The sequence below is a fragment of the Balaenoptera physalus genome (assembly GCF_965194825.1).
Source record: "Balaenoptera physalus genome assembly, chromosome: 3".
Taxonomy (NCBI): domain Eukaryota; kingdom Metazoa; phylum Chordata; class Mammalia; order Artiodactyla; family Balaenopteridae; genus Balaenoptera; species Balaenoptera physalus.
This window is the reverse complement of record NC_138890.1, coordinates 135,543,244-135,569,304: the sequence shown is the minus strand read 5'-3', so window position 1 is coordinate 135,569,304 and position 26,061 is coordinate 135,543,244. Positions and strand designations below refer to the sequence as shown.

The window sequence follows — 26,061 nt, the reverse complement described above, 5'->3', positions numbered from 1 at the left end:
GTAACCATAGAACGCTTAATCATCATTTACTTAATCAATCTTAGATAGGTCTAAGAAATTTCGTTCAATAATTAGCATGGGAGGGCTTCCCTGGTGGCGCAGTGGTTGACAGTCTGCCTGCTGATGCAGGGGACACGGTTTCGAGCCCTGGTCTGGGAAGATCCCACATGCCGTGGAGCAACTAAGCCCGTGCGCCACAACTACTGAGCCTGCGCGTCTGGAGCTGTGCTCCGCAACGAGAGGCCGCGACAGGGAGAGGCCCGCGCACCACGATGAAGAGTGGCCCCCGCTCGCCACAACTGGAGAAAGCCCTCGCACAGAAACGAAGACCCAACACAGCCAAAAATAAATAAATAAATAAATAAATTAAAAGAAAATTAGCATGGGATTATAGTCTATGCAATTAAGTGGGTGACTCATAATCTCTCTCACAGACTTACTTTGTTTCCTCCACAGGGGCCTAGCATTCAATGCATATCAATTAATTTGTAATCACCAACAAGAGAGTACCAGGGCTTCCCTGGTGGCGCAGTGGTTGGGAATCTGCCTGCTAATGCAGGGGACACGGGTTCGCGCCCTGGTCTGGGAAGATCCCACATGCCACGGAGCAACTAGGCCCGTGAGCCACAACTACTGAGCCTGCGCGTCTGGAGCCTGTGCTCCGCAACAAGAGAGGCCGCGATAGTGAGAGGCCCGCGCACCGCGATGAAGAGTAGCCCCCGCTTGCCGCAACTACAGGAAGCCCTAGCACAGAAACGAAGACCCAACATAGCAATCAATCAATCAATAAATAAATCTTTAAAAAAAAAACAAGAGAGTACCAGAAAATACAAAGTTTGATCACCTACAAGTATTATATTAAAGGATTCCAAATATTAAGGATATTAAGGATTTCAGGAAAGTCCTGTCACTTCTGGAAAACTGCTTGGTTAGGTGACTGCAGGAACAGGTTAAAACTTCAACCTAACAGAGCATTCCTCTAAAACATCAAACATTTTAAAGTGAAAGTGACTGTAGTACAAAAAGGTCAAATCCCATGGCTCCTCACTGATGGGATACTTCCAGTTGCCCAGCCACACAAGGAGTTTTAAACATCTAAGCCTCTTTGCCAAGCGTTAAGAAATGACTCAAATGTAATCCTGGCAGACGACTAAAGAAACGTACCCTGTGCATTCTAGACCTTTTCTGCTGCTTCTTTATGACTTCTGGGTTGGATGAGGCCTCCTGTGTTTTCCTTCTCGAGTTCAGTTCTCTGTTTGTTTCTTGGCTCCATTTGTGACTTCCTCTGCGCAGAAGGGCGGGCAGGGGGCAAACCTGGGAAGGAGCCACGGTTGCCCCTCCTTGCCCCTCACGGTGTCAAGTCAGAGCAGCAGGTGAAGTGCTTATTTCTGTAGATTACGAGGCTGCATGCCCTTCCAAGCTCCTCTCTTCTTTTCTTCCATAGACCACGAGTCTTCTCCAAAAGTGCCTGTGGGAAAAAAAATAAAGCCTGTTTTAACTCTAAGATGCTTGGCAGTGCTCTTGCTGTTTTCAAAAAGTCTTTAGCTTCTTTGAACACAACGGTCTGGACAACTGTTTGGAGCGCAACAAAAACTGCTCTGAATCCTTAGTTCAGTGTGGAAATCCAAAGAAAATCGTGCTGCACACGTAGGTGCTCGTTGAGGGCTACCTGATGGGAAGGGGTTGAAATTTTCACATTTTCTGAACATCCAGGAGGTGGTGTCCTCGGGAAATGCCCCCAGAGAGACCCCCCCCCCCGATTTCCCTCGGGGCAAATGGAAATGTATCTGCTACCTGGATGGAGAGTTCTTTTTGCTGCTCCCGGAGGCTGAGTTCTGTGTCTGGATGGGCGGGGCCTCCCCTGTGGCTCACCGCTGTGCTGGCTCCCAGCAGGCTGGAAGTCCCTCCTTGCGAGGCTGCGTTTGGGTGGGGTGGGAGGGTGAGGAGGGAGTCTGGGCGCTGCACACTTGCCCTTTCTACTCCCCTGCAAACGACAGCTGAGTGTTTGTTGGACCCCTACTCTGCATCACACTCTAGGATCAACCAGATAACCAACCCGGCTGGAGGGAAGTCACTAAGTGCCTCCCCAAGATCTAGTTTCCTTTCTTTGCTAATAGAGCCCTAATTTGTGTGTGTGTGGGCGGATGGAGGAGATGACAACCTGTTCAGTCCTAGGTGATTGATTTATTCATGTTGCCAGCCTCCCGTAGAGGTGACCATGTAACTGTTCAGATGAATCTTGATCTTAAGGATAGCAGATTGTAGTTTCTAAAACTGGTCACAGCAATACTTTCAGCCCTATCTGTTCCTCCAGCTCCTCACCACCCCCGCCCCTCCAACTTTGTCACTGCTCGATGAACTGAATGTGGTGAACGTGATCCTGTGTGACTCCTGGAGCAGGGTCATGAAAGGTGCTCTGGCTGCCACCTGGCTCTGGCTCTCCTGGGACACATGCCTTTGGAGTCCCGAGGTGTCCTGTGAGCAGTCCAGCTACCCTGCAGCCACTGTGCTGGAGGGAAAGAGAGGGATGCCCAGTGAACCCAGCTGTTTGAGTCTTCCTAGTCCTGGTGCTGAATATCTGAGTGGACGAGTCCTAGGATGATTCCAGCCACCCGCCCCCCTGCTTCGAGTCTGCCAGTCGAGGCTGTAGACAAGGTGCATCAGAGACAAGCCACCTCCCCACGTGTATAGTCCTGACCCATGGAATCCATGGGCATCATGAGTGGTTGGTCCATGCCACTAAGTTTTGTGGGGTTGTGTTATGTAACCATAGTGACTGGAACACAAGGCAACTATGGTTGCAGGTATCCTTGAGGCTTGGGGTCCTTGGGATGTAGTGGTTTGGACCCCTCTCAGCAGAGTGGCCAGTGGGAATGAAGTCCCTGGAGAGTTTCACAGCCTCTGATTCCCCATCTGAATTAGGTGGCTGGGTTCGATCAGAATAGACCTCAGCCCGCTGGGATCATTAGCCTTTGCCCTGATGGTACTGGTGAGGACCAAGGACAGAACAGTTTGTTGACGACTTTTGGCTGCTTCAGCACCATCCTCCCTTTCTGGTCCTCAGAGTAGCATCTAATTCATCAGAGTAGCAGCGTGAACTTCAAACCATGGCTGAACGATGCAAGGATCATTCCCCTTCCTCCTAATGGGGCCACAGCAGCCCTGGAGCCTGGTGTTTATTTGGTGTGGAGCAAATAGCTGTGTTGTTCTAAGTGAGGGTTCGATTCTGAGCTTGATTTTAAACCTCAGTCCTCTAACTCCATCAAGGCTAAGCCAGGACACCTTGGCAAGTCATTCATCTTCTCAGAAAGTGTTTCCCATCTGTAAGAAGGGAGATGAGAAAACCCATGCACAGAATTAGTATGAGGATGAGGAACACTTAGATGTTTCATGAATCCGTATTAAAATAGCACTCTGCCCATCTCCCACCCCCTACTGCTCTAGCAATGGCAGGAGAAAACGTAGGAGGCAATGTATTCTGGAAAGCGCAAATCGAAGCTAGCTCGGGGGAGACAGAGCAGAATCCTAGGTCTAGGACTTTGCTTTTGGTAGGGCCTCATTTTTATGGAGAAGAAAATTGGAGCCCAGAGAGATTAAGCAACTTGCCCATAGTCACACAGCTAATTTATGGGAGGGCTAGGATTTGTATTTAAGTCCTTGTTGTTCTTTCAGCCACATTAAGCTGAACAAAGTAACTCAGGAGAAGGGATGCAAGAGGTTAAAGCAGATGTAGGGATGAAGTGGGATCCAGTAAGAGCTGAGGGCTTGGCCTTCCTGAAGGCAAGTGAAAAACTGAGACAGGGTGGCTGAAGTTCTGGAAAGGCCAGGAGGAAGGGGGAGGAATTACACATAGTTGTTTCCTTCCGTCTCCTTCTGGGTTTTGTGTGCAGGAACTGAGCAAGTGGCTACAACACCATGTGTGGTTGTTGAAACTCCCATGAATTTTGAGAGCCCATGGTGTGAAGTAAACTAGGTCAGATCCAAGCCTGACACAAAGCAGAAAGAATGCCACAAATCTGCAAGTTGTTACACAAAATGCCCTGTTTGCTCCCAGGCTTGCTGGGTCCCACCTCCTTCCCATCTGTAATTAAAGCTCTTCAGGAGGGGCTGGGTCTATGGCTGTGGAAAATCAGTGCGGTATTTCTGGATGTCAGGTGAGCTCCATGCCTCTCAACTCTTCAACCTAAGCCCATTAATCAAGTCTGATGACTTAATTTACTTTTGAAACAAACACATCCATTACAAAGTGATACATCACAAACATTTCCACTTCCCAAGTGCCAGGGGAGTTAGCCCAGAGAAGAAAGGAGAATTAAGCCTTTCTCTAAACAGAAACATTCTCCCTTGTAAAACCGGAGACAGAAGATAGGATCTGAGAGCGTTGACTGGCTTCTGTGCTGGAGATGCCAATCATTTCTTCTTTGCTCCCAGGACCCACAGCAGAGGCCCCAGGGCCCTGACCACCCTGCCTCCAAAGCAGCAGCTGGTCAGCCCTTGGGGAGCCCAGCCGATTCTCCAGCTGTGTGTGTACTTGGGAACAGGAAGCGATAGGCAGTGAGCTGAAAGCCATATAGACCAAGGAGCTGAAGCTGCATTTTTTTTTAATTAATTAATTTATTTATTTATGGCTGTGTTGGGTCTTCGTTTCTGTGCGAGGGCTTTCTCTAGTTGTGGCAAGTGGGGGCCACTCTTCATCGCGGTGCGCGGACCTCTCATTATCGCGGCCTCTCTTGTTGCGGAGCACAGGCTCCAGACGCGCAGGCTCAGTAATTGTGGCTCACGGGCCTAGTTGCTCCGCGGCATGTGGGATCCTCCCAGACCAGGGCTCGAACCCCTGTCCCCTGCATTGGTAGGCGGATTCTTAACCACTGCGCCACCAGGGAAGCCCTGAAGCTGCATTTTTTTTTTTTTTTTTTTAAATGGTAGGTTTCTGCTTTTAAGACTTATTATTTTTTTTATTGATTGATTGATTGGTCGCTATGTTGGGTCTTCGTTTCTGTGCTAGGGCTTTCTCTAGTTGCGGCAAGCGGGGGCCACTCTTCATCGCGGTGCGCGGGCCTCTCACTATCACGGCCTCTCCTGTTGCGAAGCACAGGCTCCAGACGCGCAGGCTCAGTAGTTGTGGCTCAGGGGCCTAGTTGCTCCGTGGCATGTGGGATCTTCCCAGACCAGGGCTCGAACCCGTGTCCCCTGCATTAGCAGGCAGATTCTCAACCACTGCGCCACCAGGGAAGCCCTGAAGCTGCATTTTTGACTGATCTCCGGAGAGACCAGAATGAATCAGTTGTGCAGCAGCAGCGAGAGGTCCTACTGCCCCAGGGAGAGAGACGGTGATGGAGAGAAGTTACCCGGTTGCAGATGCTTCCCTGCTGTCTGCGTGAGGCTTGCTGTACTTCCTGCTCTGGTCCGGCAAGATGTCCCTGAACCCTTAGAATAATTTCCTCCTCATTTCTATGAGCTTGAGAGGTTTCTATCTCCTGCAACCAAATGCTTTTCTTTATTAAGATACCTACTGTGTGCAATTCCAGGTTCTCTGGAGAGAGTCAAGAATGATCAACATAAGGTAGCTAATTGATCCCTTTGAAATAACCTCCATGTCTTTAGTTCCTTCATAAGTACACCCACACTTATCTACCATCCTGTTTCACTTACCATATCGTTTAACCAGTTTATTATTTACTAATTATTCAAAGTTTGTTCATCTTTACTCTCTAACTGGACTGAAAATGGCCTGATGTCAAAAACCAGGTCATATATAATTTTTGCACCCCCTAATGGTGACTGGGACAGTATCAGACATATTTTAGCCAATAATTATAATAATTTTTAATTTTTTTTTTGCTTAAATAGCAAAGAAAGTGATTACAGAATCAAGAGCCAATCCAGTTATTTAATAAATGCAAATTTCACTTATTCCCTCCTTCATCCATCCATTTATCAGTCACTGGTTCACTTAATCCATCTGGTTTGAGTGGCTTGGAGTTGGAGAGCTTGGAAGAAGCTAAAACAATTCAAGCTTCCTGCAACTCCCCAAATGGAAGGTGATATAAGGGTCTAGTTAGTAGGATGCAGAGGAAGGTACCCATGTGAGGATTTTAGGAGTGAAATCAATGATACTGAGAAACTAGAAGGACTATGGATTGGAAAGGGAAATTAGTCAAAGATGGGGAACAATCTTAGATTGTTCCCAAGAGGACTCACTGGCAAGGTCCTGGGTGTGGCTAGGGTGTGTGGGGCTGGCCTTAGGAGTATTGCAAAGTGCATTTTCCTCCCTTTCAAGAAATTATTTTGCTTGAAAAACAAAGAAACAGTAGTTTCTAACTATAGGAGTTGAACAAAAGAAATATGTTGTCCTTTTGAACAAGATATGATTTTGCATTTGCCAGATGGGCTCAATAGTCATCTGTCAATAATGCATTTGTTTGTCCACATGTAGACACATTCAATTATTTAACGAGTTCATACAGTCTGGCTCAGGTTACACTGGCTAGAACACACATACACACATACACACAAAACACACACACACAACACACACACACACACACACACAGAGTTCCAAGGTAGGCATTTGCCTGATGGGGATTATAAAACTGGTCAATAAAATAAAAAGCATTTACAGAACAGCTCTGCAAAGTACAGCTTTAACAAATACTAGCCTCTGTCATTTCCCCTTCTTAAGCTTGGATTTACACTTGAATTTTATATTCATTTTTGAAGGATTGCCACATTTAGCAGAAGGTCTCAAAAGGGTTTTTTTCGATGGTACTTATAAAAAAAAGTCTGAATTTATAGATTTAGAAAGTGATGGACTAATTGGCTTTTCAGCAGGACTGCACTTGCTCTCTTGCTCTCTCATTTTTGTTAGGAGCTTACTTTTACAATTTATGATTCATGTTCATGTTTTTAAAGCTCCTAAGAGCCAAGCACTTCTGACTTCAGGGAGCTCATGAGCAGGGCATTCTGACAAGGTAGAAGTATGACATGTTTCTTGGGGACATTCAAAAACCAATTTCCCATGACACAGTAGAAGATAGCTTAGAACTTTTGACTTTTGCTTTGGGGGAAACTTTGCTCAAAAGTGAGTACTGACTGTCCTAAGCGGTGTGAAGCTGGGGCCAGCGGTTCCCCAGGAAAGGGCCATGCAGGGGGCTTAATGGAGGAGGTGGGACTCAGAAAGGATGCTGAGGAAGCATTGGAGCTAGAAAAGCAGAGAGAAAGGGTAAAGGCCTATCAAAAAAGCTGACCCCTAGTCCCAAGGGAGCAGAGCGTTGTTTAAAGAGTGTTGTGGGAGACCAGATTAGAGTGGCCTGTTCGGCCAATGAAGGTTGTGGTGTATCTTTGTATTCCATGACCTAGAGTCCACTTCACTTCTCTTCTATATCCTCTCTGTGCCAAGGTGTAACGTGAATAAGCCCTGAATAAATAGAGTTATATTTGGGAAGACGAATCTGGTTCCGCTGTGTAGGGAAGATCAGAATGAGAAAGACACTAGAGGTGGGCGTTGGGGACCAGTTAGGAGCAATTGTCTGGGAAAGGAATGAGTGTTTTAGGAATTTGCCTGGGATTGCTTTCTCACTCTGGGGTTATAGATTCCAAAACAACATCATGCTGAAAGGGAGATTTAAAGAATATGGCCTGGCCTGGGTTCACGTGGGTGTAAATGAGGACGAATGTCTCGTCTGCTTCTTCCCAGGCTCTCCTCTGCGCTGTGGGCTTACCCCCTGCTCCCAGGACTCCCTTCTCCCTCCCTTGTACAGGGGACTGGGGTGCATAGACAGCTTCCTGCTTACACCAATCAACAATCAACAAAAAATGTCCCCAGTTTGGTAAAGGCTAGCAAGACTTGTGGGCAGCTGGCCATTTGGGGATCTCTTGTCCAGACGGAGCCACCCCCAAACCATCTTCCCTATCAAAGTCCTCCATGCGGGTGGTGGTGGTTTTATTTATTTATTTTTAAAATATTCATTTATTTATTTATGCTCTGCCAGGTCTTAGTTGCGGCACGTGGGCTTCTTAGTTGTGGCATGCAAACTCTTAGTTGTAGCATGCATGTGGGATCTAGTTCCCCGACCAGGGATCGAACCCGGGCCCCCTGCAGTGGGAGCGTGGAGTGTTACCCACTGCACCACCAGGGAAGGCCCGGGTGGTGGTGGTTTTATTTAACCCAATCTCTGTTCAGTTACTGTCGCCAACATAGCAAAACATCCAACTGTTGATGCCTGTTTGGATCTAAAGATGCAGAGCATGCTGTGTTAAGAGACAAACCCAGAGACACCACCACAATCACCTCCAGCCAGCACTTACTCACCAGACTGAGCTCAGGGCCATTGCCAAGGCAGTGGCATTTCCGGCTCTTTGTAGGGCATTATTCAGGGATCTGAGAGCCAAGAAAGCCAACACATTGTTCAGGTTGCCTATGAGAGTTTGCTGAGGCCTGGGCACAGGGCCTCCGTAGAAATGGGAAGTAGAGAGCTTTGTGGAGTAAAACTCAGGTCATGGCTAAAACTCTGCTTTCAAAGCTTTAAAAACTTCTGGTCTTCTTGTTAAAAATTAGGAAAGTGAACAGGCCCCTGGAACTAGACACCTTAATCCTGTATCATTTATTATGTTTTTAAAAATCTCTTAGGGCTTCCCTGGTGGCGCAGTGGTTGAGAGTCTGCCTGCCAATGCAGGGGACACGGGTTCGAGCCCTGGTCCAGGAAGATCCCACATGCCGCAGAGCAACTGGGCCCGTGAGCCACAATTACTGAGCCTGCGCGTCTGGAGCCTGTGCTATGCAACAAGAGAGACCACAATAGTGAGAGGCCCGCGCACTGCGATGAAGAGTGGCCCCCGCTTGCCGCAACTAGAGAAAGCCCTCACACAGAAACGAAGACGCAACACAGCCATAAATAAATAAATAATTTTTTTTAAAAAAGTAACATTTAAAAATCTCTTAGAAGGCAGCAGTTGCCTGTGTCTTAAATTGAAATTATTTGTGAATGGGTCAGAAATCACAAGACATCCCATGAGCATTAACTAGAAAAGTTCAGGACACAAAGTTATATGGTTTCAATGGTAACTTGTTTTTTAAAAATTTTGCATTTATATCATTTTGTTCTAAATGTAGAATCTATTTAGAAGTTGAAAAAAAGGAAAGCAAAATACATAACTTACTATCACTGGCTTTAAAAGAATAAAACCAGCCATGATATCTGGTTGTAGGGGAGAGGGTTAGTAATGGTGTTTATGTTTCCAATCCTTCCAAATCTCATCTGTCCTTGACAGTCTGGTTCAAGTCTCTTCTTTATAAAGCCTTTTCTAAAACAGCCCAAATTCACCTCTTTCTTTTCTGAACAGCTATAAAAATTATAGTCAGTACCATACAATTTAGTCCTTCCTTGTAAACTGTATCATTTACCATTATATGTGCTCCTCCTGTTTCCTCCAACCAGATGGCAAGGTATTTTAGAAAGCATGGATCCTGTTAGGCTTCTTGTTATTTCCTAAAAGCTGAGCATGTTCCTGAGTGCATCAGCACTCAGTGTATTTGATCAGCACTTATTGAAAGAAAATATTATTGAGCAACTAAGTGGGGCTCATTTCAGGAACCAGGTCTGGCTCTGGGTCTTCCCTTTACTGCAGGGGGAAGCTCGGGCTCAGTGTGGTCCAGCTGGACATGCGGAGGTAGGTCATGATGATGTCAATCACTCCTTGTTGACAGCCACGACCGGCAGTGGGACATACTGGTTAAGAACAGTCAGCAACCTAGGCTCAGATCTAATTTTGCTCACTTATTAGCTATGTGGCATTGGACAAGCTACTTTACTAATTTGTACTTTCCTTGTGTATAAAATGAGAATAAAAATAGTACCACCTCATAACATTTTTTTCAGGAATAAAATAAATTATGTAGAACCATATGTCCCACTTCACCAGTTGGTATGTAGGGAATGCAGTTCCACCCACAGCCTCTGAATATGCCACTTGAGGGCCCACATGTCCAGATTAGGAAGGTTCATACTCCTATTCCTTCCCTGTGGACCCACTTCCAATGACCAGCCTGGAGATACAGAAGTGCCTACTTTGTCTCAAGGGCTAGCCCTGGATCTTCTCACCTTGCTGGGGTTCCAGCCTTCAGATGACCTCAGCTGTAGCTATGCTGCTGCCAAAGCATGATGACGGCGACCCATTGCAGCCTGGGTGATCCAGAGCAGCTGTCCTCCCTTCTCAGTTAGGAGGGAGGCTGTTCCTGGTTTCCTGATGTTACAATTTTTTAATAAAACTTCCCCTCATTGCTGGAGTTTACTCTGGATCAAGGGGAATAATCAATCCATATATAACCCCCAATGGCTTATGGAGCTAAGAGAGGAGGATACCTCACCTAAAAGTTTCATCTGGTCTAAGGTAAAAAAAAGCCATGATTTCAGTTTCAATCAAGTTTTTGTGTAGCTGGAGCCTGGCCATAGGGGTTTGTGGCCTTGTTATTTAAAAGGATTAATGATAGGCCAGCCACCATGTTCTTGGATTGGAAGAATCAATATTGTGAAAATGACTATACTACCCAAAGCAATCTACAGATTCAATGCAATCCCTATCAAATTACCAGTGGCATTTTTTACAGAACTAGAACAAAAAATCTTAAAATTTGTGTGGAGACACAAAAGACCTCGAATAGCCAAAGCAGTCTTGAGGGAAAAAAAACAGAGCTGTAGGAATCAGACTCCCTGACTTCAGACTATACTACAAAGCTACAGTAATCAAGACAATATGGTACTGGCACAAACACAGAAATATAGATCAATGGAACAGGATAGAAAGCCCAGAGATAAATCCACACACCTATGGTCAACTAATCATTGACAAAGGAGGCAAGGACATACAATGGAGAAAAGACAGTCTCTTCAATAAGTGGTGCTATGAAAACTGGACAGCTACATGTAAAAGAATGAAATTAGAACACTCCCTAACCCCATACACAAAAATAAACTCAAAATGGATTACAGCCTAAATGTAAGACCGGACACTATAAAACTCTTAGAGGAAAACTTAGGAAGAACACTCTTTGATATAAATCACAGCAAGATTTTTTTTGATCCACCTCCTAGAGTAATGGAAATAAAAACAAAAATAAACAAATGAGACCTAATGAAGCTTCAAAGCTTTTGCAAAGCAAAGGAAACTACAAACAAGACAAAAAGCAACCCTCAGAATGGGAGAAAATATTTGTAAATGAATGAATGGACAAAGGATCAATCTCCAAAATATATAAACAGCTCATGCAGCTCAATATTAAAAAAGCAAACAACCCAATCCAAAAATGGGCAGAAGACCTAAATAGACATTTCTCCAAAGAAGACATACAGATGGCCAAGAAGCACATGAAAAGCTGCTCAACATCACTAATTATTAGAAAAATGCAAATCAAAACTACAATGAGGTATCACCTCACACCAGTTAGAATGGGCATCATCAGAAAATCTACAGACAACAAATGCTGGAGAGGGTGGGGAGAAAAGGGAACCCTCTTGCACTGTTGGTGGGAATGTAAATTGATACAGCCACTACGAAGAACAGTATGGAGGTTTCTTAAAAAACTAAAAATAGAATTACCATATGACCCAGCAATCCCACTACTGGGCATATACCCAGAGAAAACTATAATTCAAAAAGACACATGCACCCCAATGTTCATTGCAGCTCTATTTACAATAGCCAGGTCATGGAAGCAACCTAAATGCCCATTGACAGATGAATGGATAAAGAAGATGTGGTACATATATACAATGGAATATTACTCAGCCATAAAAAGGAAATTGAGTTATTTGTAGAGACGTGGATGGATCTAGAGACTGTCATACAGAGTGAAGTAAGTCAGAAAGAGAAAAACAAATATCGTATATTAATGCATATACATGGAACCTAGAAAAATGGTACAGATGAACTGGTCTGCAGGGCAGAAATAGAGACACAGATGTAGAGAACAAATGTATGGACACCAAGGGAGGAATGTGGCTGGGGCCGGGGTGGTGGTGTGATGAATTGGGAGATTGGGATTGACATATATACACTAATGTGTATAAAACAGATAACTAATAAGAACCTGCTGTATAAAAAATAAATAAAACAAAATTTTAAAAAATAATAATAATGGGCCAGCTTTTTGAGCACTGAGGGCCTATGGGGGCTGGTTTGGGAAACAGAAATATCAACAGAAACAGCAAGAACAACAATAAAAAGCTGTCCCTAGCTTTTTCACAGGTAGGGGAATCGTTACAGATTATATGGCACTTAGGAAAAACGTTTCTCTTCTTTAGAACTGGGAGGTTTGTGTGTGTGTTCCAGTAGCTAACCACCAGAAGAATGAGGGTGCCCAGGTTTTCCTCACACGAGTGAGTTGTTTTGGAAGGTGACCAAACCCCAAGTACTAAGACCCATCCCAGGCTGTGCTTTGGAAATGCCTCAGTGTTACTCGAGACCACATTTCCTGGGCCAGACAGGCAAAGCTGGAGGGCTGGCACATTTCTTCGACTATGTACCTGAAGCCTTTGTAAGAAGGTAAAACAGTAATATGATGATCTACATTTCCTGACGAACTTCCTGCTTTCTACTTGGCAGGACTGCCTGGGGAATTGGCCACCCAGAATCAGGCAGCAGAAAGGCTCAAAGGTTGTGCATCCTTTTGTGCTGGGTGGGTGAGGTGGGGTGGGAGCCAGAGGCCTGGTCCCACCCTCTTGGTCTTCTGTCACACTGGCCTCTGTGATCTTAAATAAAAGGGACACGGGGACTTCCCTGGTGGTGCAGTGGTTAAGAATCCGCCTGCAAATGCAGGGGACATGGGTTCGAGCCCTGGTCCAGGAAGATCCCACATGCCGTGGAACAACTAAGCCCGTGTGCCTAGAGCCCGTGCTCTGCAACAAGAGGAGCCACCGTAATAAGAAGCCCGTGCACTGCAGCAAAGAGTAGCCCCCGCTCGCCACAACTAGAGAAAGCCCGTGCGCAGCAATGAAGACCCAACGCAGCCAAAAATAAATAAATAAATAAATAATTTTTAAAAGAAAGGGACATGGGACTTCCCCTGATTTAAATGACCACTGTGAGTGATTTGCTGAGCCCAGCTTGTGAGGGATTGGTAGGAGAGTGTCCCTAGAGTGAGGGACAAATTATTTAGTAAGGATGTGACTGTAGCAGGAGCATAAACAAAGGTCTCATGACCTAGGACTCTGGAAATGGCCAAGTTTTGTGTCAGGCTGTAAGTTCTTTTACACTGTAATGTCCTTCAGCCACTCCCAACTCCCTCACTAGTAACTATCTACATCTACAGTCTGGCTGTGGGGAAATAAGGGACAGAGCTGGTCACGGGGCGTAGATTGCCCATGTCACCCCTCTGTGAGGCCAGCAGCAAATCCAGGGAAAGCCAAGGCTGGAAAGAGCCTATGATATAGAAGCATAGTGCTGTGGCGCGTGAACAGACATATACGCATGTGGCGCAAATAGAGTGGAGGAAGGGACCCTTGCTGGGGAAAAAGGAGGGGACTTTGTAAGGTAATGGCTAACTATTTTGACTGCACAGCGCCTCTTCTAGTGGGGAAGCCTGTTCCAGGTGGTAGGGTTGAAACCTCCCCCATCCAGACAAATGGTCCCCTTGGGTATCCACATGCTAGTGGAACAGCCAACCTACTCATCCAGTCAACCTCTACTCTCATAGTGAATTTTTAAAATCTGAGAACCCACTGCCTTACCCTGTCATCAAGTTTTGGTCTAGGCTATCGTAGTCCATCCAATATTTTTAATAAATTCAAGTCTCAAAAAAAAAAGAAGGGAATTATTGGTTCTTATGTTAAAATTGGCATGTAAACAAGTGGTTAGGGAAGCAGTTAATAGTAATAACAAGACTGGTCAAACCAAAGATACAATCTATTACTGTCTTGCCCTAAAAAAGAGACTAGCTCTTATGAGAACAAAGGGCTGTTCTCCAAAATGTTTTTACCTCTGTAGACAGAAGACTGCTGATAACTTCTAAAAGACAAAAAACAAAACTAAAACAATAAAACTCTTACTGTGCTGTCTCTACACGGCGCCTACTACATGCGCCTTCACGCTGTGTGCCTTCTTTGTTGGTGCTGCCAGTGTTCCAACCTGTTTTATTGTGCCCTTCCTTGCTCCCAGAGTCTCCTGCTCTCTTTCAGTCCAGTTAGCGATGAATATTACTGTGGATAACATCACCACTTATTGAGAGAGAAGGAATACAGCTCCATACTTTCCATTCATGTCAGAGCCAGAGGCTGCAAGTTTATCCCCTATACTCATTCTCTGGCTCTTGTGCACACTAATAAACCCCCCATTGTTATCTGGCACATGGCCACCTAGGGGACAGTTTGCATGTCCCTGCTTCCCTTGCAGTTAGGCAGGGCCATGTGACTTCGTTCTGGCCAATGCATTGGGAACGAATGTGATGAGTCCATCTGCCAGGATGTGCCCTTAAAGGGAAGGAGGATGCCCTCCTTTGCCCCTTCCCCTTTCATGGTAGAGGGCCCCTTGGACTATGTGTAAGAAGGCAATCTGCTAGGGATGCAAAGCAGCAAAATCCAGGGAACCTGGGTTTCTGACACCAGCACCCAGTGTCCTACACTTCCCCTTGTTTCGCAGCACACTGTCTCAGGGATTTCTTCACAGTATCCCTAGGCCAGAAAGAAAGGCTTAAAAATTCTATTTATTAAGTAGTTGTATCCAAATAATTTAATATGTACTTAGGTCCTAATAATATAGACACCACCTGAAAAATCAATACAAATAAAGATACCCTTATTTCATTCTTAAATAACTACCATCACTTACTAGTGAGATGTGCGCATCTGTGGGGCACCACACAACTTCTCAAACCTTGGATTCAGATTGGGCAGCGGTACCATCTTTTACTTGTATTTTATCAGAACAACCGATTACCACAGTCTGGGTGGCTTAAAACAACAGAGGTTTATTCTCTTATAGTCCTGGAGGCCAGACGTTGGAAATAAGGAAAAAGTAGGGTTACGCTCCCTCCAGAGGCTTCTAGGGGAGATTCCATTCCTTGTCTCTTCCAGTGTCTGGTGGTTTCCTGGATCTGCGGTTGTATCACTCCGATCTCTGCCTCCATGGTCACATTTCCTCCTCCTCTTCTCTGTGCCTGTCTCTCCTCTGTGTGTCTTTTAGAAGGACACCTCTCATTGGACTTGGGACCAACTCCTGGTTGAAATTCAGTGACAAAGACTGGAACCGTTGGTCAACTTTATTCCTGTCTCATATTTGTTGGCAGCAGGTGGTACTAAAATCATGGAGAGTTTAACAGCAAATCTCGTGAGGCAGTTTGAAGAAAGAGCAAAGAGAACTGGCCCGTGGAGCAGGCAGCAAGGGTCCGTCAGGCTGGCCTCACTTGCATGAGGGGCTGGCACTGTCATCTCAGGCTTGCGGGGGCAGGTAGCAGGGTCCGGGGGAGGAGCCCATCCCCGGTGCAGGGCTTTGTCCTAGGTCCAAAGAGGGGCTTTTCTCAACAGTATGCATTCCACCCAGCTTTGGTCAGGAGTCAAGAATTGTGCAAAGCAAGCACTGTCTCTGGATGCAGGGAGAAGAGATAAGACACAAGCAGACAGCCTCCAGAAAACTGAAGGCGAGGAGGGGTGAGAGAGAACCTGTGACTTGTCAGCGATTCAGAAGAAAGCAGTTAACGGCCATGTTCCTTTTTTTGTTTTTTCTCCTCTTAAGTGAATGTTGTCAGCTTCAGTTTTGATTTCAGAAAGCAAGATAGATCCTTGGACTTCTCTCAAAGTGTTTTTGCTCCTCTGCACCTGCCTCCCACCCCAACCAGGATGCATGTCAGAGCGATTAAGTTGAGAAGGTGACACTCCCCAGTGCGATGTTTCTATCAGTGGGCGCCCTCTTCCCCTCCTCCTTCCCAAAGCTTTTGGCTGCTAGACTGGCCCTGTGGTTGGAGTAGGTGGCAACCACTAGCTGGAAAGATCTCTGACCTCCACCTCTGACCTCTGTCCCTTCTCTTTCCTGGGTCATGCCAATAGCACTGCTATTGGAGAAGGCCATTCCAGAATCTTGGTCTTCCCCTTTTAAAATGCAAATGCCTGTGAAAAAGAGGATACAATCATTTACCCAGTTTAAGACTTCTCTTAGGATGTAGCCCTACTTTAAAAAGAAACTGTGTAGCAACATGAATGAGTTTATTAGAGGCATCTCTGCCTGAGGGCCAGTGCTCTCTCTTTCCTCCACTATCTCTACCAAAAAGACTCTTCAGGAATTAAGGGAGCATTCCTGATGGAGATAAAGGGTCCCGGGACAGGCTGAAAGCAAGCAAGCAAACAAACAAACAAACAAAGGCCTTCACTTTGGAACTTTGTTCAGGGCTGGCCTGTTTGGCTAATTTGGTTGTTGTTTGCCCTCCTTAGGACAACAAGCAGGAAAGAGCTCTTCCCCCAACAGTGAGAGACAGTGGAGGCTGGATGATTAATACGTGAAGTCAAGTTCACATTCACTGCTCACTCTGTCCCATGGCAGTGGAGGCCGGCTGTAGGAGAGTGTTCTAGCTCAGGGGCCAGATGTCCTGGGTTCTAAGACCTTCTGCAGCCATCAACTGCCTGTTCTATGGTCACAGTCTACTTTCTATGTCTCACTTTTATCTGCAGTTGGGGCAGATAACACCTACTCTGTCCTCTGTACAGATTTTTATGGGACTGCAGCCATCACAGTGAGGAGCTTCTGATAGGAATGGCTGTGCCGCTTCCCCTCCCATTCCTGCAGTGGTGACCTGAGCAGTGTGTACTTGGGTGTGAGTGAATAGCTGGAACCGGTGACTGGAAACAGCCCTAGATCAGACTCAGGTGAGTAGGTCAAAAAGGGGTGAACTATGGAAACTTCCTATTATCCATCCATCATCTCTGTATCTATGTGTGTGTGTATGTATGTATGTACACATGTATGTATGTATTGGGTTGGCCAAAAAGTTTGTTCGGGTTTTTCCGCTCTTACAATGCTATGGAAAAGCCGGAACGAACTTTTTGGCCAACCCAATATGGATGTCTCTCTCAATGCATTCATTTGACACGTATGAACTGGGTACCCAGGATACCCCAGGCACTCTGAGGCCCTTTGTATCTCTCCTCTGGGCCTGAGTACTTGCTAGTCTCTAGCCAGTGAGAGAGCCTGAGGACAGTCTTTGTTTTAGCCCTTACTTTGGGACATCCTGGCAGGCATTTCTGTCCTTATAATTAGACCAGAACCTACATGTGGCCTGGAGGCAGGGAGCAGCCTGGCCTGACAGGGGAGTTCTGACCACCCTTCTGTCCTGTTCCTATTAGATAACCTTTGCTCCGGGACACTTAGTAACCAGTAACTGGCAGCAGCACCAGAAAGGGGAGGGGGTGTTTAGGACTGACAGGGGAGGAGAGATGGCAGATGAAGTTCACCTGGGACCAACCTCCCACCTGGTTTCCACCTCTGCCTTCTGCTCCTCTTGACCTTGACCTTCTCACTCTGCTCACTTCCTTCCCACTCATCTGTCAGCTGAGACATGGTCCACTTCCCTCTTCCCTCATCTGCCTGCTCCAGCAGGAGGTAATAAAGATGACACATGATTGGGAAAACATGCACACTATTTTTTATTTTTTTGGCTGCGCCACTGGCTTGCAGGATCTCAGTTCCCCAACCAGGGATCGAACCTGGGCCCTGGCAGTGAAAGCCCCCAGGCCCTAACCACTGGGCCACCAGGGAATTCCCTGCAAACTTTTTTTTTTTTAAACATCTTTATTGGAGTATAATTGCTTTACAATGGTGTGTTAGTTTCTGCTGTATAACAAAGTGAATCAGCTATACACATACATATATCATCATAGCTCCTCCCACTTGCATCTCCCTCCCATCCTCCCTATCCCACCCCTCTAGTTGGATGCAAAGCACGGAGCTGATCTCCCTGTGCTATGTGGCTGCTTCCCACTAGCTATCTATTTGACATTTGGTAGTGTATATATGTCCATGCCACTCTCTCACTTCGTCCCAGCTTACCCTTCCCCCTCCCCGTGTCCTCAAGTCCATTCTCTACGTCTGCGTCTTTATTGCTGTCCTGCCCTTAGATTCTTCAGAACCTTTTTTTTTTTTTTTTTTAGATTCCATATATATGTGTTGGCATACGGTATTTGTTTTCTCTTTCTGACTTACTTCACTCTGTATGACAGACTCTAAGTCCATCCACATCACTACAAATAACTCAATTTCGTTTCTTTTTATGGCTGAGTAATATTCCATTGTATATATGTGCCACATCTTTATCCTCAAACTATTTTTTTAAAGAAAAAAGAGCACATTGGAAACTAGGGATTTGGAGACAGATTTTGGGTGTGGTTTTAACACATGGCTGGAGTTTTATAAAACTCCCTATTCTCTAAGTGTTAGCCAAGTTTCTGAATCCAGCATTTCCTTTGGATAGACAGTAATCTTACTCACCCTCCTCACACCCAAGACTTAGTGCTCCTCAAGTGAGCAAAGCCCCCCAAGAATCACGGCCCCACTAGAATGGCCTTCACCTGAGGCAGAGCCCAGGCAGTGATAAAGCCTTAAGAAGTTTTTTAATGTGCGGAGATGCAGAAATGGAGGGGCGATTGAGGATCTATAATCGAAGGTTGACCTGAGGCTGCCTGTCTGGGAATCACGCAGGCAGCAGACTATGGAGGCAGGACCTGGGCGAAGGCCAGTGGCTCTGATACAGGGGGCAGGAGGGAGCTGGGAGGGTTGGTGGAGCCACTGGGAAAATAGCTGTAGTCTGGCAGCCTTTTGGAGCCTACTGCTGTTGGCATTCTAGGAGGTTTCTCTTATCCTCCTTTGTTTCGAAAACTGCTGGCTGAAACAAAGAGTGTTCCTAATGGTAAAGGAGGCTGACAGGATTTGGGGAGAAAATCCATGGAAATGGTTCCAGGTACCAGGGGCATTTTTACTTGGGTTTTGCCATCCCCGTTTAGTGACCCATTATTATACATAAAGTGCAATATGCAGTGTGTGTGTAATTTATTATATATAATACAGAGTGGTAAAATATATTATTTATCTGTATATGGCATATATAATCAGAATTACCAGGCTCAGAACTACTTGAAAGTCATTAAAATTTTTATTCCAAAGAACGTTACTTGAAATTTTAGGAAGTCTTGGGATATCAGAACTTGTATTTTATCTGAACCAAAGACTCAGCCGGCACGCCTCAATTCTCAGAGGCAGATGATGTAATTTAATGGATTTTTCAGTTGATCCTGCTTCCTTTAGCCCTGGCTCTGGCAAGTGCTAGAATCCAGAAATCAAAGGGAAAAGGATGAGAGAAAAAGTGAGGCAGAGGTGCCTAGGAGGCACTAGCATGTGGGCCTCAGTGGGCCTTTTCTTTTGCTCCCTAAAAAGCCAGGGGAAAGCCTTCCATTCTTCCTAATCCATTATCATCAGCCTGAATCTAGAGAACTCAACTGAGAAAACCAAACTGTAAGCAAATAATGGGGATTTATTGATACTTCAGCTCTACAAGTATTTATTGGGTGTCTTCCATGTGTTAAGTGCTGAGGTTACACAGATGATGAGACCTAGCCCTGCCCTCAGGCAGTTTGCGATTGATTTAAGAGGAATGGAGTATAAAGGAGAAAGAACACTAACAATTGCTGAGGACCTATTTCATTCATTCACTTAACAAAAACTTCTGAGTGTCCGTTGTGTGCCAGAATTGTTTTAGGTGCTGGGGATGCAGGGAGGGAAAAGACAGATGTGGTCCCTGCTCTCATGAAGGTTTCATTCCAGTGGAGCAGACAAACAAATGCATTTTAAATATGCCAGGCTGACAGTATGGTGGTTTCTCAAAAAGTTAAACATAAAATCACCATGTGATCCAGCGATTTCACTTCTAGGTATAAACCCCCAAAGAATTAAAAGCAGAGATTTAAACAGATATATATGCACCCATCTTCATAGCATCATTATTCACAATAGGCAAAAGGTGGAAACAACACAGTGTTTTTTGATGCATGAATGGGTAAATGTGGTATACACATACAATGGAACATTATTCAGTCTTAAAAAGGAATGAAGTTCTGACACATGCTACAACGTGGATGAACCTTAAAAACATTATGCTAAGTGAAATAAGCCAAACACAAAAGAACAAATATTGTATGATCCCACTTTATATGAGGTGACCTAGAGTAGGCAAATCTGTAGAGACAGAGTGCGTAATAGAGATTACCAGGGGCAGGGGAGAGGGGTAATGGGGAGTTCCTGTTTAATGAGTACAGCAATTCTGTTTGGGAAGATGAAAAAATCTTGGAAATGGATAGTGGTGATCCTTGTGCAACACTGTGAATGTGCCTAATGCCACTGAATTGTATACTTAAAAATAGTTGAGGGCTTCCCTGGGGGCGCAGTGGTTAAGAATCCGCCTGCTAATGCAGGGGACATGGGTTAGAGCCCTGGTCTGGGAAGATCCCACATACTGTGGAGCAACTAAGCCCATGCGCCACAACTGCTGAGCCTGCGCTCTAGAGCCCGTGAGCCACAACTACTGAGCCCATGTGCCACAACTACTGAAGCCCGTATGCCTAGAGCCTGTGCTCTGCAGCAAGAGAAGCCACCGCCATGAGAAGCCCGCGCACCGCAACAAAGAGTAGCCCCCGCTCACCACAACTAGAGAAAGCCCGAGTGCAGCAATGAAGTCCCTACGCAGCCAAAAATAAAATAAATAAAATTTTTTTTAAATGGTTGAAATGGTAAATTTTATATTATGTATATTTTACCACAATAAATAAACTAACAAGCAAAGAAACAAAAAAATGCCATACTGATAACTTAAAGAGGGCAAGAAGGTGACTGGATATTGACTTTAGATTGGGTGGCCAGAGATGGCCTTTCTGAGGAGGTGCCATCTAAGCTAAGATTTGAACATCAAGAATAAGAAGCAAGCAATGGGCAATCAGAAGGAAAAGCATACCTGGAAGATGGAAACAACCATCGTGTTTCTAAACTATTAGGCATGTACAAACGTTCCTTCTGAGAGTTACTTGTGTACCTAAGTGGGAGGACAACAACGAAAACAGAGGTAGGTTTAAGAATACAGAGAAGGAGGAAATACTTTCTGACTCAGAAATTTTGAGATGGATTTATGGAGGTAGCGTTTTACTTGGGACTTAAGCCATAGATAGAGATTCATGGGGAGAAAGGCTGAGGAAAGTGTTCTGGATGGGAGGAGAAGTATGGGCAAAGACTCAAAGTTGGAGTTTAGACAATTTTTTAAAAAGATTTCATTTGAAGGTCTTAGAAAAATGTAGCTGAGCTTTTCACAGCGAACCAATGATGTATGTCTGTATGAGTCATATATCAATCATCATCCAAGAAGTCAATTTTGTGCATGTGTGTGTGTGTGATTTTGGCTTGTCACACGGCTTGCGAGATCTTAGTTCCCAGGCCCTCAGCAGTGAGAGCGCTGAGCCGTAACCACTAGACACCTTGGTGTTTATTTATTTATTTTTTATAAATTTATTTATTTATTTTTGGCTGCACTGGGTCTTTGTTGCTGCGCGTGAGCTTTCTTTAGTTGCGGCAAGTGGGGGCTGCCCTTTGTGTGGTGTGCGGGCTTCTCATTGTGATGGCTTCTCTTGTTGCAGAGCACAGGCTCTAGACGTGCGGGCTTCAGTAGTCGTGGCACACTGGCTCAGTAGTTGTGGCTCGCGGGCTCTAGAGCGCAGGCTCAGCAGTTGTGGCGCACGGGCTTAGTTGCTCCACGGCATGTGGGATCTTCCCAGACCAGGGCTCAAACCCGTGTCCCCTGCATTGGCAGGCAGATTCTTTACCACTCAACCACCAGGGAAGTCTGTAGTCACTATTTTTCATTTTAGTCATTCTGATAGGTGTGTGGTGATATCACACAACCTCTATGATGGTATTAATTTTCAAAAAAGACAGAAAGAGCCACAAATCTGTTCTGTCTGCCCCAAGCTGCAAAAGAATCAAGCTCAAGACGCTTGACTGTGGATTGTTACAACGCTGGGGGTGAAGCAGCGTCTCTGGAGCAGCCCATCATGAAATGTGGATTCTAAGCTTTGATTATCAGAGACAGTTATCACCAGGAGCCACTATGAGCAAGGAGTCTGCTTGTACTTATTCCTTAGTCATTACTTAATATTGTGATTATTACTATTATTGTCAGTAATGAGACATTTCTAATAAGGACAGTCCAGGTTACTGTCTTGGTGGAAGAGCAATTGATGGGAGGATTCTTTTCTAATTTCTCCTCTTGGAAGCTGGGATTTTAAACTTGGGCCTTATTGGCAAATGCCCAGGGGTTTATGTTTGTCATAAATATCAGAAAACAAAACAACGTCCTCTTAATTTCAAGGGTGCAAGGAGTGGTGAAGCACGTTTCTGTTTTTCCCAGAGCCCTGTGCCATGGTCCCCCTTCCTTCTCCTGTCCCTGAACACTGGCTGTGACAAAGGCTGTCTTTGTTACAGTTTTCACCAGGGCAAGCTCTGCCTCTGGGGAAGGTGATGGAAGCAATCTGTCATCATTTTGCTCAGTCAGTGACATTCCACACACCAGCGTTACTCGGGCCCCAGCCACTGGTTTCCCTACCCGCGGGCTCCTAATCCAGGCCTAGAGTCAGAGAATCTTGCTCTTCCCCTCATCATCTCACCCCACAACAAAACTTCCATTATGGGAGGAACATTCCTGGCCTTGACAACTAACTAGTTAATGGGGAAAGGTGCCTGTAATGTGGCAACGGTTATAATGACTAGAGCTTGGGATGGGGGTTGACCAGATGCCTTCAAGGGCAGGTGGGTAACTGTGTGATGCAGGGCTGTACCAGAATTGGGAGGGCTGAGGAGAGCCAATGGCAAATTGAAGAGCAGCAAAAGCCCCAAGAATTTAAATTTGATTCAAAATACTGGTGGTTGCAGCTTGCTGCCCTGGATTAAAGTGTTAATCTCTTTAAGGAAAGCAGAAAAGTGGCTCTTTAAAAGCCTGCTCAGAATCAGATCAGTAAGAGAAAAGGACATAGCCCTGTTTCAATAATCCAAGTTTGTTTTTTGAGGGGAGAGGCTGTAAGCGATGATGAGACTGTGGGTGGGGGAAATTTCTGGCCTTCTTTTGAAAGTCCTGTTAGGGCTAATGAGGTGTCCTTAGAAAAAGAGATGCTCCTCCTGCAGGAAAAATTGCCAAGGGCATTGAGGTTAAACCTTGTTAAGATAGTGGAAGGCAGCCCTGCCAGCCCACTGGCCATCATGATTCTCAAAGCTTAGAGCTGTTATATATATGAATAGACACAAAAACAGGAAGGAAAAAGAGCTTGAGAGCTGGTATCTGTGATCTTCTTGTTGCATCTGGGACTAGAAATAGAAAATAGTTCTTGTTGTTTTCTCTGGAAGCAACAAGAGAGCCTCACCCTGATAAGACCAATAGACAGATAAGAGAGGTTTATGGAATTTAGTAGGGTCAGGAGCCTTAGGACTAAACTTCTAGGTTTTAAAGGGTTTAGAGTAAGATTTATGGCACAAGGTCAGTGAATGTTAATCTCCAGTTATAGTGAGATAAAATACTACTTGTATAACATAGATCTTATTCCTTCTAAGAATTCATAAACAAGGAAAAATAATGATAAAGATTTAAAAGACATAGACACTAAAAATAAAATTAGTTGAGCATCTCCCTTCTATCAGCCTCTGTCTTGATCTTCATAACAATCCTTAGAAGTTGGTATAATTACCCCCATTTTACAGATGAGGACACTGAGGGTCAGAGAGATAAAGAAACTTGTTCAAGTCACCCTTTCAACCAACCAGTAAATGACTCTAGGGACCCTGGTCTTTCTACTTGGATTTTTATGGAAAAAACCAGTATGGATGGAGTAGATATTCAGGGCTCTGGGACTTCGGTTAGAAAGGCTTGGGAAGAAGCCTGACCCATGTTGGATCTATGCTGGTCTCAACCAACCAGGTTGATTCTATGTTCTGAACCAAAGGTGGAGTAGGTAAGGGAACTTCCCCTGCAGTCCAGTGGTTAAGACTCTGCCTTCCAATGCAGGGGGTGTGGGTTCTATCCCAGGTCGGGGAACTAAGATCCCACATGTGGTGCGGTGCAGCCAAAAATTTAAAAAAACAACAAAAAAACAAAACAAAGTTGGAGTAGATAAGAGATTGCTGTCTCACTTCTGGCTGCCCACTAGGTAAAGAGCAAACCCTGGAGCAGGATCTAGAAGGTTCTTTGTTGTCTAGTTCCTGGCTACAGTTCTAGCCCATCTTCCCCATCAGGTGCCCAATGTGAGGTGTGTAAGTTCTCAAGACTCTGTGCTAGGCCTGCGCTGTTTCCCTTTGCTGGGTGTACCCTGAATCTGCCTGATTGATACATTCCTACCCATTTAAACAAACTCAGCTTCAGCCATCTCTGCTGTGAGGATATTCTGTCCTTACCCCCTCACTTCCCATCTGCCAGATAGAATTAGTCACTCTCTTGTTTGTGTCCTCAGAGCTCCGTTACATACTTCTCCCAGAGGCATTGTTGCTTTGTACCACAATGTGTGTGCGAGTCTGATGCAGTCTTAAGAGATCTGTTATTAAATACTTCTGAATATACAGTGCTGTCTTATGTGTGTGCCACCTAGTTTAGGTTCTAACCAAATATTTCTGGACTCTAATCAAGAATGTATAATCCAGAGGCAAAGAACTTCTGTTATTCACATCTCCATCAATATGGGTACTTTGCCAATTAGCACAGTTTGTGTCAGAATTTTTTTTTTATTGGTGAAATTTGTGGCATTTGATTAACATGATGAAAGTTAGAAATGGGATCTCCTTGATGAATATAAAGATATTCAAGATAAGTGCATAAGTTAAAATAGTTTAGAAACCTTCCACTCTTGCATGAATAGGATATACACATTCAGCTAGAATTATAACCTGTACCCTTAGAATGATGCCTGAGGTAAGACTTTACTTGGTTTTGGGTCCAGCCATGAACTTTGGAGGATTCTAGTTGCCCCATGCTGGCTATACTGGTGACAGGATCCTGCCTCTGGAATACTGGCAATTGTTTTGAGAGAACCTTGCATGCGAGGTTGTATAAACTTCTTATTAATAAGTGTCTGTAGGTGCAGCAGAATTTTGCCGGTGGCTTGCTTTGATCATAATCAGGTAACAGTTGTAGAGGAGAGTAGCTGACCCTTGATTTAACAATTCCTGGATGGCTCCCATTTTAGCACCAGTAATCCTGCTCAGGTCAGTTTGCAAGACCCACTCACTGGAGTGTGAGTTTCTCAAGGGCAGAAACTTACCTAGTTTATGGAAGTATCTGTGAAATGTTTGCAAGTGAAAGGCATCTGGGAGATGGAGTTTAGATGTCAAAATATGAGCATTTCAGGGAAAAATGGCAGAGCATAGCGGAACTGAGAAAATGCAGGACCCATGATTGCCGTGCTTAAAGGGCGGCTCTCTCCCCAGTGCCTGGTTCTGAATTGCACACCCAGTGACTGAGGACCCAAGCAGCCTCCATAGGACACACCTTACAAACTGACTACGAAGAGCCATAAAGATCAGATTCTTTGAACCAAGGAAATGACTGGGGACTCTTGAAGCAGGGCTCCCTGCTCAGAATCACCTGCGGCGCTTGTTGCAAATGCAAATTCCTCATCACTTTCCAGACCTCCTGAATTGGCACCTGTTCCTGTGGGTCCCAGGTGTCTCAAGTTTTCTAGAGGTTCTTATATATTTAACAGCAATGAACTTAATTCAGGGGGAATAAAGAAGCACTACTACATTACAGAGTCACAGTGATTGTAGAAATGCATCTCGATTCAGAAACATTAAAATGTGGGTGAAATGTGCATCATGGAATAAAAGCAAAACAGTATCACATTTTCCTAGATAACACATTTGTATTTTAACCAGGCCCTCACTGCCTAAATGAAGATGAGGTAAACGTGAGGCTTCTTTATCTGTCCTGGAGCAAGCCAACGGGAGATATTTGGGGGCTGGGAAGTCTCTCCAGGGCCCTTCCAATCACATTAAGCTGGCTGTATCTTTGAG

The 26,061-nt window shown here is 45.1% G+C and overlaps 1 protein-coding gene across 2 annotated transcripts in view; it reads left to right on the top strand.

Moving 5' to 3' along the window:
• The window catches only part of SNX18 (sorting nexin 18), an 81,179-nt gene that overhangs the window by 47,002 nt on the left and 8,116 nt on the right, over positions 1-26,061 (top strand). The window contains exon 2 of one of the 2 annotated variants that reach the window (XM_082455886.1): positions 16,689-16,816. The exons of the other annotated variant lie outside the window; for it this stretch is intronic. Coding sequence (XP_082312012.1) covers positions 16,689-16,729 — 41 coding nt within the window. The 3' untranslated portion in view covers positions 16,730-16,816. Of the gene's footprint in view, positions 1-16,688; positions 16,817-26,061 lie in introns of those variants that run through there. 2 annotated transcript variants of the gene reach the window in all.